We start from the raw sequence: 16,229 nt of genomic DNA, 5'->3' as shown, positions 1-16,229 counted from the left end.
GCTGCATCTTTCATGACACCACAAGGTCACAGAATAAGGTAGGAAGAGATCTCAGGTTTCTGGTTCAACCTCTTGCTCAAAGCAGCATCAGCTCTGGCGTCAGACAAGGTTGCTCAGGGTTTTGTCCAGCTGGGTGTTAGAAAATCTCCAAGGATGGAAATTGCACAACCTCTCACACCCTTAGTTTCTTTTCCCAAGCGCTGATCCCTGGTTAATCAGTCCTCAGCCTGTATCTTTGCAAGGTGTTCCCCGTTCCCAGGGGCATGACTTTGCATTAGTCCTTGTTGAATTTCATAAAGTTCCTGTTGGTCCATTCCTCCAGCCTTAGTAGGTGACAGGCCTGCCTGCAAACACATCACCTGCTCCTCTCAATTTCCTGTTACCTGCAAACTTGATGGCAGTACAATCCATCACTTCCTCTAGGTCACTGATAAAGATGTTTAACAGGACAGACCTCAGGACAGACTCCTGCTCCTGTACTCCAGTACACTAAGCAAAGTACAACCCACTAACCACTAACCTCTGAATATCTTTATAATCTTTATCAATGATGTGGATGAGGGGATCAAGTGCACGCTCGATAAGTTTGCAGACAACACCAAGTTGGGCGAGGGTGCTGATCTTCTCAAGGGTAGAAAGGCTCTACAGACGGATCTGGAAGAGTAAACCACTTCAAGCTGGGCCAAGGGAGGTTTAGATTGGATATTAGGAATAACTTTTACCTTGAAAGGGTTATCAAGCATTAGAACAGGCTACCAGGGAAGTGGTTGTCACCATCCCTGGAAGTATTTAAAAGATGTATAGACATGGCGCTTAGGGATATGCTGTAGTTGTGTTGGCACTGTCAGGTTTTCAGTTGTCCTCAATGTTGTTTAACATTTTTTCTAACCTAAACGATTCTATTCTTCCATGATTCTATCAATCTGATGGTATGACTGGTTTTTTATCCATCTAATTCTGCACACAACCACACTGTAATGTCCTCCCTTGGATACACTTCATACAAAATATTGGCAGAAGAACCTCTCCAGACCTGGTACAAATACAACCTGCAGCTGTTTGCCCCTATGTCAAGGTTTTGCTGCAAGCTGTTGTGCCCATATGCAGGGCTTTTTGTCCCTGTCCTGCACTGCAAGCAGACAAGTGAAGCCCAGAAGAGCAGCCCGGCTGCATTTCCCTGAAGCTGCCACCAAACATAGGGCAAGAAGGGGCTTCTGGTGTTATCAGGGCTTGCCCTGAAGTCCAGTTCTTGTTGTTAGAATGAGGCAGAAGAGGCAAAATAATGTTTTTTTTTCCAAGCAAGATCCCCTGTGGGCCCTTTTCAGTCTGTCCTCACCTGTCCCCAGAGCCTCTTGAGCAGGAGATGGCCACCTGCCAGCTCCTTACATCCTGACCCACTGTTCCTGAGAACTCAGCAAGGCAGAGTTTCACAGACAAGAGGAAATCCCTAAACAGCATGCAGCCCAGAGAGTGGAAAGTTTTTTTTTTGAGGGGGTTGGGTTTGCTTGTTGGTTGATTTTTCTTTCCCAACTTCCCCATGAATGTATTTGACAGCTCGCTGTCCCTGTCAGCGCAGGATCCCAGCGGAAACTGGAGCTGGGAGGGCTCCTCCTGCCCGGGGGAGGCTTCCCAGGAGTGCAAGGGGTTTACCAATTGCCACCTTTCACTCCCCATCCCTTGCCGTGTCCCACCAAAGGCCATGTGCACTGGCAAGCTGCAGACAAGTTTGCTGGTGGTGGGCTACTTCGTCTACCTGCTGGTGGGTGCAGCCGTGTTCCAGGCACTGGAGAGGACTGCTGAGAAGCAGGAGAAAATAGCAGCTGCCCAGATGAAGGAGGCTTTTCTGCAGAACTTCACTCACCTCACGACAGCAGAGATAGAACAGTTTATGAAGGTAAGTGCCAGCCCTGAGGAAGCCCTTTTTCCCTCCTGTTTCCCCATCAGTTGTTGTTTCCTACTCAGCCTTGCTACACAGATAACTTTCACTGCTTTCCTCCTGATGCAGTCATTTGGGTGATCTTAGCAAGCCCCACGTCCTCTCTGGTCTGAGCAGGCAGGTCACACTTATGGTAAATACAGCTTGTGTAGCTTGACAAAACCTTGTGTGTTAGCTATTAACAGTCCTCATCCCATGATGTCCCAATTCTTTGGGGTTTTGCTTCTTGTTGATTTGGCTTTCGGTGGGGTTGTGCTCACCTACAGTGGATGGCAAGGCAGGAAAAATGTGGCTGTCTGAAATAGATAGGCATGGTTGCCACTTAAGGTGGTATCACAGATAGCACAGAGGAACAATATGGCAAGGTCCAAAACAATCTCTTGGATGAAATAAAAAGTATAATTAAAAAAAAAAAAAAGTCCAAATCACTACAAGAAGGGTGGAATAGTCAGGGTTTGTTTTTGAAGATGCGGCAGAAGTGAAACAGGTAGCCTGGCCAAGGGAAAGGTGTTTCTGGTCACAGGACAGGAAACTCAGAATGAGCACGGCTGTCTCCTCATCTCTGGTATTTCTTACCTCTGTCTGCTACAACGCAAACGAAACTGGGGAGTTCAAAAAGCCTTGCTGTAAACGTTTTTGTGTGGGAAAATAATGGAGCTCTTAACAGGCCAGTTCTCAGGATAAGAAGGGTAAGAAATGGCATTTCTAATAACACAACCAGTGATCCAGCCCCCTATACATTTACCCTCTTCACCTTGGATTTTTTTTGCAGGTAGGGGAGGGAAAAAAAACCCAAAAACAAACAAAAAAGGACATTTTCAAGACAATGAAATCTTTGTGCAAGGCCTTAGGAATGATTGCTGTTAGCCTTTGTTTCCTGGGACACCAGAAAAAAAGACAGTGAGGGAGGAAGTAGGGGAAGACTTCTCTGGTGCAGTTTATTCCAGCTTGTGTCTTGCCTTTGGCAGGACTCAGACCTGGATTTTATCGAGGCTGTTTCACTACAAACCAGACTGCTTTCTGGATGTCTGGTGCAATAATCTCTGTTTGCTAAAGGCAGAGACAGCTGGATACTGTGTTTTTGTTGTTTCTCTTGTTTTTAATTATTATTTTTTCAAGCTCAAAAAAATTCACAGCACTTAGAATTAAAAGCAAGGAAGAAAGAAAGAGTCAGAAAAATGCATAACATGATAGATCAGGTGATCTGTCAGATGCTAGATGATTTTTGTGGTCCCTTCCAACCTGATATTCTATTCTACGATAGACAATAGGGCTGGAAGGGCTTAGGAGAAACATCTATTCAAACCCCCTGTGGCAAGGCAGTCTCAACTCAAAACGAACCACCTCTGACAGATGTTCATCTAAACTCATCTCAAAGGCCACGTTGCAAATATGTGCATGTGTGTTCATGCATGCGGTTTGGAAAGGAGTGGGTATATCACATTGAATTCTGACTGTGGTTGCACCAACAGTAATGCTTTGCAAATCAATGGACTTTCTCTCAATTTAAATCTGTGACACTAACCAGAATACAACCTTAAAATGAAAATTCCCTGTGTATGTCACGTGTACCCTGCTATAACTCACTGATACCTTCCTGGGAGGGATCAGAGTCACTGCTCAGAGTGCCTGCATACAGGTGGGTGATTAGATCCTGGATCCACCACTGCCGTCTCAAGTGCAAGCTCAAAAGCAGCAACCAGCCACCCCATCGCTTAAGCCAGTGGCCTGTCTTGCTCTGCCACATCCTAGTCACCTATAGGATCATTTTTTTCAAAAGTACTTAACCTAGAAGATCACAGTCCTTGCTCATGCTGAAGGAAACAAGTGCTAACATCCACTAGAGCAGTCAGCATAAACAGAGCAAAAGATTAACACTCAAAAACACTGGCTGGCTGCTACCCAGCCTAGGGTGTAGAAGTGTGAATAGTCCCAGAGTATCACTAAGGACAGCTGAACAGTATTCACAGGAAAGGAGCTGTCGCGGTTTAATGCCAGCTAGCAATCTAGCAATCCACGACAGTCACTTGCTTGGTCCCCCCTCTCTGCCCCCAAATAGGGGGGGGAATCAAAAGAGAAGGGGGAAACTCATGGCCTGAGATAAAAACAGTTAATAAAATAGTAAAATAATACTAATACTAATCTACTACTACTACTATATAAAAAAATATAAAATAAATGATACTCAATGCAACTCCTCACAAACTCCTTCTGCACTGAGCAGCCAGTCCCAGGAAGAGAGCACCCTGGTCTCAAACAGAAAGGCAGAAAAAGCCTAGAAAAGGCCAAGTGTGAAATAGCAGGACAGCAAAAGGCCAAACTGAAGGAACTTCCAAACAGAACTTGGCTAAAATGGAGTGGAACTGGAATGGGTGTCCCCAGCCAGAAAAATCCCATTAAACATGAAGCATGATGCTAATGGCATGGAATATTCTCATTGATTAGCCTTGTGTCAGCCTTCTGTCCCATCCATGGCCACCTTCCCAGCTGCCTCACACCTGCACATAGAAAACCCAGAAAGACTTCGGTCTCCCAGACAATGGCTAAGATAACAATGAGTTCTTACATGTTCTTCATTCCAAATCAAAACCACTGGGAAGTTAGTTGAAGGAAAACATTAATACTGTCCCACAATGTTATCTTGTTATTCTCAAACTAAATCTAAGCAACAAACACAGTAGCTACAAAAAAGAAGTGTTTCTAGCTGCATGAAAAAAAATCACTCAGTTTCAGTCAAACCAGCACAGGAGCAGTAGTTGGCTAAAACTGTAATATTATTGCAACAAGCACTTGAGTAAAGCAGCCACATTGATACCAAACTTTGATTTCCCTCCCAGAACCTGACTAAAGCCATTCAGAATGGAGTATACCCTGTAGGAAATGAATCACAGATTGAAGACAGCAACTGGGATTTCAGTGACTCCTTCTTCTTTGCAGGCACGGTTGTCTCTACGATAGGTAGGTCTAATCCTTTCCGTACATGTGTGTTTCTGTGTGTGTGATGTTTATTATGTCTGGTTATTAAGACATGAATGGATAATACTTTCAAGGATAAAAACTCCAGCCTGTCATTGTCATTCATGGTAAGTGGCAAGGGACTTGGTCCTGAAACCTCACCACTGCACAGCTCTTTGTGTATTATTTTGGCTTGTGATTTCCCACTTGTTTCTTCTTTTTCAGCCATCTGTTAAAATGTTTGCTCTGCTGCCATTTGTGGTGGGAGATAAACTTCGCTTCCCTGGTCTTTATTCTAGGATCAAATAGACTTTAAATCCAAGACTGTTGTAAAGCATAAAAGAATGGTAGGAAAGAAGTGAACTCTGCTGGGACATGGACACTGTCTCAAGAACCTGTGATGAGCCTTTAGTGCACATATTGAATTAGTAATATGCTGAAGGAAAAAAAAAATGTGAAGGGGGCAAGGCAAATGCTTAGACTTTCACACTTTGCTTCAAGTTGTCCTGACCTTTTCATGGGCTGCCTGGACCTGCCTGTCTCTCCCTTTCTCCCAAAGATGCATCCCAAAAAGCACAGACCTGCCCAATTTAAGCATGAAATCCACACTTTTGTCTCTTGCTTTGCGGTCTTATGCAGTGAAAGTCAAATCTATTTTTTTGCAGAGAGTCAAATCTATTTTTTTGCAGGCCTCACTCCCACTACACCTCAGGCACAGCTGCTCCACTGATCTGTTGAGTGTGACATGTCACAAGGGCCCCAGTGGTGTCCCAGCATCATGGCAGGTGTGTAGATGCTGCATGAACCCATGCAGACACCTCCTGCTGTAGAAGAAAGAGAGGCTCCTGACCCATCACATCAATGACAAATGTTCCATTGGTACAACAACATTCACGTATCAATAAAGCTTTTCTTGTTTTGTCAGCACCCTGCTACCAGCTGATCTATTGCTTTCCACCATATGTATTACTGTATTTTCTCATTTTAGCATTTCTCTGCAAACCAGATTAGTTGCTTTCCCTCATTTTTTTTCCCTAGTGAGGCAGACAGGCTGTCCCAGAAAAAGTGCAACTTTTTTTCTCTGCACCTTCACCACAAAAGTCTGTTGTGAAGGTACATCAGCTACTTCCACTCATCTTCACCAGGTTTAGTCATGAAAATGGAATATTTCTGCAACAGGGAGCCTTAGACAGCCCAAGCACTTGGGGGCCTAGTAGGCAATAAATCACTTGGTTGTTTTATTTGTCTTTTCCCCAAAGAAAACATTACATTTTCCAAGTAATGGATGCCTTAAGATGAACTGTGCTCGGTAAAGTGCCTTTTCTCAAGGTCACTGATAAGGACATACACAAAGTACAGGACTCTTGCACTCAGGGGTGTACCTCACAGCGTCTAAGAGCAACAAAGTCTCCAGTCCATTAAATAACATGTTTGGAGTTCTGCAGCCGTCATTCCACTACTTGGATAAATCCTCTTTTAGTAGGACTTTGAGACAGATATCACTCTGGCATGAATAAATCAGACACCAGTAAGGCCTGGACTAATTAACACCACCTATTCTAATGCACACTGCACTGCCTGCAGGACTGGAGCCAGCGTCTGGACATACCAGCCTACTGGCATTTGGCCAGGGAGGTCACTAACACACAGGCAGATCAACAAGAAGCTCGAAATGGCTCTAAGTGTTTCTGACATGGCAAACAGCCTGGGACTCCAGCCTTGATGTCTTCCAGGTCCCCAGACTTCTGGTTTCTGTCTTTTTATGTATTTGTCACAGGACAGTGCATGTTTCCCATAACTGCTTTTAGATTGTGCTTTCTTTCCCACTAGGGCTGGGCTGGGAGCACACAGTGTACTCTGCATCCCCCAGAACATGTGGGGCGAACCACTTCATCTTCTTATTGCTTTTTTCAGAGAAAAACAAAAAAAAAGAGAGAATGTGGACTGAGAAGTGCTAGCCACATCTTTTGGGGTCAATGGCAGGCCAGGTTGGGGTAGGTGCGAATGTAATCGTGGACTGCTCCAGTTCTCTGGAATGTCTCCTGTGACCTGTCTTTTCTCATAGGCTATGGCACGCTGCACCCTAAAACTGCTGGGGGTCAGATCTTCTGTGTCTTTTTTGCACTGTTTGGAATCCCTCTGAATATTGTTTTTCTGCACCGTGTCGGTAAGATGCTCTCACTGCTGTGTAAAAAGCTGGGCAAATTCCTGTACGAGAAAGGAATGAGAAAGGTAATTTGTTTTACTTAGGCACAGTTATATGCTAATTTATTTATTTTTATTTTTTTCCTCAAAGTCTATTCTGGCGTTTTCCTCTATTATAACTGTTCTCGTGCTGTGTTGGACATTGTGCTAAGAAAGTGTCAAGGGTTTAGATTGCGGGGTGACAATAAAACCCTGGCAGATGTATTGTTAACCTCCTCCCCTCCACTTCCCCCTTTTTGCCCCTCGCTCTCCCTGCTTCCTGCTAAGGACAGGAGATCAGGAGGAAAAGAAGGACAGAGAGAAGAGAGTTGGAAAAATTATAAATGTTTTACAAATGCTACTAATAAGAATCGAGAAAATAATACAAAATATACAAAACCAATCTTGAAAAGTTTCAGCAACTGCAGAGCTGGCACCCAAAGTCCTGGACTGGACTCTGCAACCAACTGGAGCTGGATTCAGCCTGTCACTAGGCCTCAGTTCGCAGGGACGACTAGCAAGGTCCTCTCCTAAGAAGGAAAAGGGACGAGATCTTTGTGATTTCCCACTTTTATATGAAGTATCATGTGAATGGAATGTTATACACAGTTGGTCAGTTTCTTGGTCACCTGTTTCTCGTTGCCCCTCTCGCGAGATGTCCATCCCTGCTTATCAATAACTTCACATTCCATTGCTAGGTTTACCAAAACATGTATCTGGTTCTCCAGGAAAATGCAGCTCCTATGAAGCTTTAGCTGACAGGCAAATTCACTAAAAGAGAAACTTGTTTTTTAACAAAACCAGGACAGAGAGAGAAAGAGACATTCTTCACTTGCAGAGCTAAACAGACAAGGCAACCATAGAGGAGCTATTCAGAAAAAGTGATACAGTTTGTCTACCCATCTAAATGTCAAATATGCAACACCCTTCAGCAATCAATGGAGAGAGTGGGCACCTCATCCCACTTCTCCTGGCATGTATCTCAGGAGCTTACGCTCTAGCGAAGTACCTATCACCCTTTATAACCAGTAAAGAGAGAGATGATTAAGCATCTCATCTTGAGGCAGTGAAAAGCAGGTGAGCTGTAAAAAGCTGTAAAAAGTAGGTAAGTTGTAGGGGTTTCAGTGGGTACTGACTTGATGCCTAGCATGTCAGTACTCCTCATTCATTATGCAGTCCTTTAATCCCCCTCCTCCATTGACTTTGACAGAAAGGAAACATCAGGCTGAAGTTGTCCATTTGAGCCCAGTTGCTGCAAGGTGAGGAGGCACCTGTAAAGGGCAAGAGACAGGATGTGTCTTGCCTGGCTATGCCTCAAGTTATTTGCAGCTCCTCCCCTTCTGTCACCACTACTGAGGAAGTGAGAATAGCTTTTCCATGTCTCCTACTCTAATTCTCTTTCAGAAAAAGGTATGGGTGCTACAGACAACACCTTTCAAATTGTTAAATTTCTCCCAATATCTGGAGAAATTAAATAGAACATAAGGCTTGATAAGACACAGACTCAACCACCTGCACAATGCACAAACATGAAAAATTATCCATCAGTTGCTATTAATTTCCAGACAATCTGGACTCATAAAATTGTCTGCATCTGTATGTGTGTCTAGCTGATAAATCTTAATATATAGCAAGTCTTTCTATTCAAGGCTCCTTCATGACTGCTGGGATGTAGGATGATTCAAAAGTCACTGTCCAGGCAATTTTTCATCAGGAGCTCATTTGTTAAAGGTCTTCTTCTAGCAAGGTATCCACTGAGTAGGAACCAAATTGTGGCTGATGCACTGATGCAATGAGAAATAAAGTCAACAATCTACACTCTTGGAGATGGTGTTAGTATTTTTTTTTTAAGTCTCCTTTCTCAGGCAAATTTGAATGTTCTTTGGGTGCCACACCTGAATACCTAAAAGCGAAGTTGTCTGGTGAAAAGTGGAAATAGTCTGTCTCCAGTAAAGGTCATTGGATAAGAATTCCTCCTATACTCATGGCCATTGGAGGCTGATACAATCAGATAAAAAACTACATCTGCGAGGGCTACTGTTGACATGCAACACCCATAACACATGGCTTCCCCCTGATCCAGAACAAGGCTAAGGTACTTTTAAGGGAAGAGCACTCAGTACAAATCCTTCAGTTCCTGTGGTCCTAGTATGTATTCCTAGATAGACACACAGTTTTAATAGACATCAGTACATATGGCCTGCTAGTATGTCAAATCACTATTATAATTGAATTGGTTTCTTTCTTTTTCAGAAGAAGATCAAATTTCTTACCCTTTTGTTCTTCCTGGTAATGGGGATCCTAGTTTTTCTGTGCTTGCCATCAGTCTTCTTCCAGATAACAGAGGGCTGGTCCTACAGCGAAGGAATTTACTTTGCATTTATCACCCTCAGCACCATTGGCTTTGGAGATTATGTAGTAGGTAAGGCTGATTTCAGAGAGGATACACAGCAAAATGCCAGGGTTATGACTGTAATTGCCATGTGTTGACTGCACAGACCACCTATGTACTGCAGAGACAAATCTTCTGTCTGAGTCTTTGACTTTCGTGTTTAAATGACATATAGATGAGGTTCTTAGGGACATGGTTTAGTGCCAGAGCTAGGTTAACGGTTGGGCTTGATGATCTTGAAGGTCTCCTCCAACTAAAATAATTCTATGATTCTTTGACTAGTCTTTGTCTTGTACTTATCTGGGGGAAATAATCATTTCTCTGGGATTGCATGCGCTGACAAAAGCACAAAATTATCTAAATATAGTGAAATGTGATGCTTTGGGGTGCAAAGAAGCTATGTATTTTGGGGACGAAAGGGGAAGTGTAGAGGGAGAATTCAAGGAGCCTAAGAATTTTGCATATCCCAAAAGGGGACAGTCAGCTACAGTCATACAAAATAAGACATGTATCCCCTGATTTAGCCACCTAAGACTTATGTTTCAAAGTGCAGAATAAAGAAGTAAGTGGTCATTTTTCAGAACACATGATTTAACACAACGAAGTGAGAGGTGGAAATCCCAGTCATGGTTACCTGGGGAAATCTACCCACTCTATGAGAAGTGGGGCTTAAACATATATATCACTGGAAAACTGACCTTCTTGCCCTGAAGATGAACTGTTCAGGCTACACTCCAGCATGCTGGAGTGCTTCTCGAAACACTTCTGTGGATCTGCTGCCCAAAATACACTCTCCATAGAATAAGCTTCTAGAGGAACTCCAAAATGATGACCAGAAGTCAAATTAGTGTCTGCACTAATGAAGTATTCAAACACCTGGACTCCATGGAGAATCAAACATTTCTCTAAAGCAACCTATCCTTCCAGCATCTTGCCAGCTTCAACTTCTCGTCAGTGGGGATATGAGAAGGAAGCTCTGAAGCTAATACTTGAGCACCAGTGCTGTCCTTACAGAGGACCTGGAAGGCCGACATCTCTTTCTGATGGACAGACATCCACCACACAACAAACACTAAGCTCTCAAGTCTTGCAGAGGTGCAAGAGGGGCCTTGGAGACTGGCTGGCAACCTTGTGGTTCTGAAAGATTTCTTACATCAGGCTGAGGATGGTGCCAGAGAGAGCCCACAAGCTTTTCCAGACAATCTGAAATTCCCTGCTGACCCTAATTTCTCTGAGTCTGCTAAAGAGGCTGGTAGTGCTCTGACTATTCACTTGACATCTTGCTTGTTTGCATGAGTTTAGCTATCATAATGATCTTGTAACCTAGCTGATGGTCAACTCATGCAATGGCAATCAGTTGATATTTCCTCAAGTGAACCCAGGCAGCTAGGTGGTCCGTCTTGCTACAAAGCATAGGAAACAAGTGTCCCTTGAAAACTCCCTTTTCACATAATCCAGAGACAGATGCTTTGTCTCCAGCACTAGTTAAGCAGTATTGCCCTGAACACAGCACAGAACTCAGGCATCAGCAAAGAATCTGTGTTACACAACAGTGACCTTTTTGCTCACCATTTTCTCCAGCCTGGGCCAATCTTTGCCATTGCAGTGGAGAACAACAGGGAACAGGCATTTCTTTCCTAACCAGTAGGACTGATAACCCTGGTCTGTGCAATACTGAGCACCTCGAACTTCAGTGACATAGAATACAGGAAGGTGGAGGGTGCCATACAGGAAAAAAAGTGGACATGAGATTGGTACATTCTCTTTCCTTGTGCAAATTGCAAGTCTGTTTTACAATAATGATAGCAGGTCACACCCTGAAAACCACTGTCTCCATAGCACTTTTCTACTTTGCAGCCATAGTAGTTTACAAATATGGTTAAAAACTAACAATTAGGCAAGCCTCCTGGATCTGTGATTTCATTTTCATTAGGATCAATTAACTTGAGCTGAAATATTGTTCCCTGCAGTATTTATCTCAATTGGCATTAAACAGCGGTAATAAAATGATGATAAATTTAATGCCTCACACCTTCACAATGAAACAAGCAGAATCAATGATTGTTTTGAGTATTATGCATTTAGAATTGATTACAGATGGCAAATGGATTTGCACTGGCCAAGTGGAAAAGAATAATCTTGAGTTTATTTGCATTTTAGTAATTCAAAACTGGTTTGAATCTGTTGTACTTCAAGGATGAGATAAAGCCTGTTTTGTGTAGGGAGACATCCTAGGAAGATATCGGAATCTGGATTTAACTGTAATATGTGTACACATAGGTGATCCTTCTAGGGTGAAACTCCTCTTGGGCTGTAAACTGAATTTATGCCCTGCTGCAGTCCAGTTTTGAGTTAACATTACAAAGATATTACTAGTTGCTTTGCTAACCCCACATCATGAACTTCATACAACAGCACAAAAGGAGATGCTTTTTAGCAAGGCTGGCATCCTCTCTGCCAACTCAACCACAGCGGAAGAAAAAGGAACAGCTGTTGAATATCTACCCAGGAGGACAAAACATCCCACTCGTGACCCATTTCCAGAGCTCTTCTGTGATGAAGTCCAAAAATCCTGCACATCAATCTATGCACTGCAGGATTTGAAAAGAGTTGCCAGCATCCTGGCTTCTTTTGGGCAGCTTCACAATGGGAAATGATCCACAAGGTTTATGGTATCTCCCTGTCCATGCACATTGCTGTGGTATCTACTATGTGGACTCACCCTTGACAGTGACTTAGACCATTTAAGAAGCAACATCACCAAATTTTCCTTCAGATTCCAGGGTCATATCAGCGTATTATGATGATAATGTTGTGTGGGACTAAGTGCAGTAGGAGCAAATGCTCCCTGTGTGTTGGTGGTGGATGGCTGACATCTGAAGGAACAAACAAAATGACCCATGCAGAAAAGCGGGTGTGCGATACTAGCTGATGCTAAGAGGTTTGGACTGCATGAAATAAGCTTCGGTCCACTGGTTTCCAACACCAGAAGTTGTGTTCTTGGCATGTGTCAGTGAGTTCCCACCAGTCACCTAGTTTTTTAATGGAGGAAGATCCTGAAGCCATTCAGAATTAAAGTAGAAATCACAGCTGCTTTCTTTGCGTGATCAAGGGTACCTACAATTCAAAGTAAATATTTGCTAGGTTATAATGACACTTTATAGAAATACTCAGAATTACAATAACCTAGATGGCAATAGTCATGTGGTTATAGCGACCCACTGTGCTTTGTGAGTTTGGGAATATTTTTAAGATAATATGATCCAGTTTTACACTACTTCCCACATCATCGCATTTACCTGTACATGGGGAGGTTGAATTGGGATTGGTATGTCATAAGGGGAAAAAAAATATCCTGGTCTGATAGTAATTCACCTCAATCCCAGTATATCTTTTTGACAGTCCAGTATGTTTGTGCTAGCATATATCAATTTGCTGCCACAACAAGAGACTTGCCTGTCCTTAACCTAATGCTGGGGAGGATAGAGACTCCATTACAATGAAAAAGTAACTTTAAAGTACTCATCATAAAATACATTGATGAATCCATTAGGCTGGCCCACTTTACACAGGCAAAACAATTTGAACTTGTTAATTTTCTTCTTCTTTCCCCTTCTTTATCTACAGGTAAACAGCCTGGCAGGAATTACTTTAGGTACTACAGAACGCTGGTAGCCATTTGGATTCTTTTTGGCCTTGCCTGGATTGCTCTTCTATTTAATTTATTGACGATGGTACTAGAAGATACTGAAAAAATAATTGTCAAGGATCTCCATCAAATTGGAAAGGTGAGTAAAGACAATGAAGTAAGTGAACGAAGAAGATGCTGGCCTGCTCAATTTATTCCAGAAGAAGACCCACTACCACCACGTGCTGGAGGGGATGCAGAGAAAACTGACTCGTTAGCAGCAGATTCTGAGCAGAAAAAAAATGAAAAAAGAGTTTTTTCTTATAGCAAAACTATTGCCATAACATATGAGAACTGAATTCTTCATTGGAGAGTTGTTAGTGAATTGTTCTAAAGAAATTCCCATGGAAATAAAATTTCTCCTACTGTTTCCTGAGATATGACCTTTCAGAACTCAAGACTTAGAGTTACACAAAGACCAAATATTAATGGTAAGAAACTTCCTCCTCAGTTTGCAGCTAGGTTGTGCTAACAACCTGAGAAGTGCACTTGTTTTGCAAGGTATTTTTAAGGTGCTTTCACAAAAATGCAGATGAGGGGCATGGTATATCTTGCTGGTTCTATATGGATTTTTCTGCTTGCAAGAAATCATCTCTCTTCCAGGAACTGATATGCACAAGCTTTTCTGAGGCATTGCATAGCACCTTTAGAAGAAGAAATAAGGGTATATAACTTAATAGATGCCTGATTTGAGCCATCATATTGGATAAGCGTTTGTGATCTGAAAGACAGGTTTAAAGGACAAGACCTGGGCTCAGTTCAGAGAAGCATCTAATAGACAGGGTTAGAAAAAGGTTAGCAGTGTTAGAAATTATTAATTCTACCTCTTCCTGTTTTATACTAAGATGAATAAAGGCAATTTTACCTTTTATCTCTGTGTCTTTGAAAAAACTTTCTGATGGTGTTTATAAAAAACAGATAAATCCATGTCTATAATTCAAATTTTATAATAATTTTATTCTATAAACATTTTACAAGAACAGAGACTGGTTTGAATGGAGGAGTCCTCACTGCATTGGAGCCTTGCTGCTGTGTTTGTATTCCACAGGAACTATAAGGTCATTTAAAACCAATTATATTGTTCTGTGCTAAGGTAGCTTTCCAAGTGCTGATGTTCTCTGAACAGCGCAGCCTTACCTTCAACTGGGTAAAAAAAGGATGTCAAATCTAGGCACCGAGTTTCAGCTGTACCTCCTGGCATGCAGGCCATCCCGTGAGTGAAGACCCTGGACTTCAAAGGTTCAACGTACACATCAAGTGCCTTGTGTGTGTGTGTGTCAACAGTGCATGAAAACCCTGTCCAGCCCTGAAGTGCTGGCAAAGCAGCTGAGGTGGACGCAGTAATGGTGGTGAAAAGTCCCATGGGTGTATATGGTTACACTAGAAGTCATTCTAGTCCCATATTCTGTCTCTGACGATGCCTACTGGCATATGCCTCCAAATAGAGTAAGAATGAGGCATCTCTGCCATCTTCCTGCACTGGAGTGCAATCCCTCTTCCAGTAGTTGGTGGCCCAAAGGTTGCCCAAAAAAGAGATGTAGTGTCTGTACTTCAAAGTCCATGAACTTGCTCAAATGCTGAACTCACATCAGCACCCACAGGACCCACCCAAGGCAGTCTATAGGTTCAGCACACAAAGTGCCTCCCTTTGATGGTGCTGAACATGCAGCTTGACAGGATTTCATGATATTCTCAAGTTCCTGTTTTGTCAGACAGTGAATAATTTTTCTCAACTCAGCCTCCAGGTGTTAGTTACAAGAAGACCAGCCCTTGCCAGAGCTATTCCTGTATGAAAGGGAGAATAAATTACAGCTATAAAGCAATTTCAGGCCATAAAGATGCAATCAGCCTTGAAGTTGGATTCATAACTATTTCACTCAAACAAAACCACACTTCTTGCCAAAACAGCTCTGCTGGTTCAAGACCTGGCATGTAGACCTGACCAAATATGTACTTGCTTTCCCTCCCCAAATTATTTTCCAGTGTTGCCCTCAAGGCTGACTTCTCACTTAATCTATCTCACACTCAGTAAACCTTTCTGAGGCAGCAGGAACAAGAACTGACCAAAACTGGAGCAAGGTGGCAGGGGTATCATAGGACACGGTAGTCCTTGTGCAAGCCACGACCCTGTGGCTATCACAAGGTGACACCATAGCCAGGTGGAGAAATCAGCTGGATGTTCTCAGGCAGGGATCTCTTCACCTCTCTTTGAGTTCCCTTCTCACCAAGCATTGACTCATTGTTATTTTCCAAGCATCATTTTTTCTCTTCTGTCTTCTTCTAGCCCTTCTTACAAGGACCATTAACCCCATCCACAACATAACAGAAGTACTGTCAGGGCTGGTTTAGGGAGATGTGGTCCTACCCTGAGATGTGATGACCATTTTGCACAGCCTCTCATAGTTCCTTCCAGGTCGGTTCCTGGTGTTTTATGTCCCCCAGGCCCAAGATGGCAGACAGGGCCTCTGGGCCAGCACAACACATGTCTATTTGCTGTCTCTATTGCTGGGGAGAAAGAAGAACCTCCAAGGAACATCTTGAAGTCAACGTACCTCTCAAGGGCTTTCTTCAGCTTGTTCCCACTGTCCCGCTTGCTCACTGTCATGACAAATAACACAACTCATGCTTGAAACAAGCTGGTCATCTCCCATTGCAGCACAGAGCAACTGAAGATGCTTATTTAGACATTTCAGAAAGGGCAAGGGAGATGGCCTGTGGACTCTGACCATAAACAGCAAACACAAGTTGAAGCAGTGGCTCTTTGAGCAAAATAGGACAAATTCTCTGTCCTCCACACTGGTGGATGTTTAGCAACAAGTCATGAAAACCAAACACTTCCCATTTCCAAAAGTCAGTCTACCTTCTGCGGCTGTTATCACAGAGGCAGGCAATTCATCTTCTAACTCATCCCTTCTTGTTCACAAGTCTCGGGTAGGGAAGTGTCCTCCAGAGAAGGCACAGAGGGCCTGAACAACTCACCCAGCACTGGGAGATGTGGGAAACATAAGCCAGATAAGATCGTCACGGGGCTGTCGTCCTTCAGGCACCAAGAACTGAGGGGTCTCTTCAGCTGT

At 43.1% G+C, this 16,229-nt stretch overlaps 1 protein-coding gene across 1 annotated transcript; it reads left to right on the top strand.

Annotated features, from left to right (window-relative positions):
• The first annotated feature begins 1,541 nt into the window (after positions 1 to 1,541).
• LOC309442511 (potassium channel, subfamily K, member 16-like) lies at positions 1,542 to 13,950 on the top strand. Its single transcript, XM_082058395.1, has 5 exons — positions 1,542 to 1,894; positions 4,774 to 4,894; positions 6,957 to 7,123; positions 9,329 to 9,497; positions 13,095 to 13,950. The coding sequence occupies exons 1-5, from the start codon at positions 1,700 to 1,702 to the stop codon at positions 13,451 to 13,453; spliced, it is 1,011 nt and encodes a 336-aa protein (XP_081914521.1). The 5' UTR covers positions 1,542 to 1,699; the 3' UTR covers positions 13,454 to 13,950.
• The last annotated feature ends 2,279 nt before the right edge of the window (positions 13,951 to 16,229 follow it).

Source organism: Streptopelia decaocto (genome assembly GCF_964273445.1).
Source record: "Streptopelia decaocto genome assembly, chromosome: 7".
Lineage (NCBI taxonomy): Eukaryota > Metazoa > Chordata > Aves > Columbiformes > Columbidae > Streptopelia > Streptopelia decaocto.
This window is presented reverse-complemented; position numbering and strand designations above follow the sequence as displayed.

What these genes read in the sequence shown, in the direction of transcription:
- LOC309442511 (XM_082058395.1), top strand. Translation starts at nt 1,700, where the DNA reads ATGTGCACTGGCAAGCTGCAGACAAGTTTGCTGGTGGTGGGCTACTTC. An exon ending in AGATAGAACAGTTTATGAAG is followed by an intron (nt 1,895 to 4,773) that starts GTAAGTGCCAGC and finishes TTTCCCTCCCAG; the next exon opens with AACCTGACTAAAGCCATTCA. An exon ending in ACGAGAAAGGAATGAGAAAG is followed by an intron (nt 7,124 to 9,328) that starts GTAATTTGTTTT and finishes TTTCTTTTTCAG; the next exon opens with AAGAAGATCAAATTTCTTAC.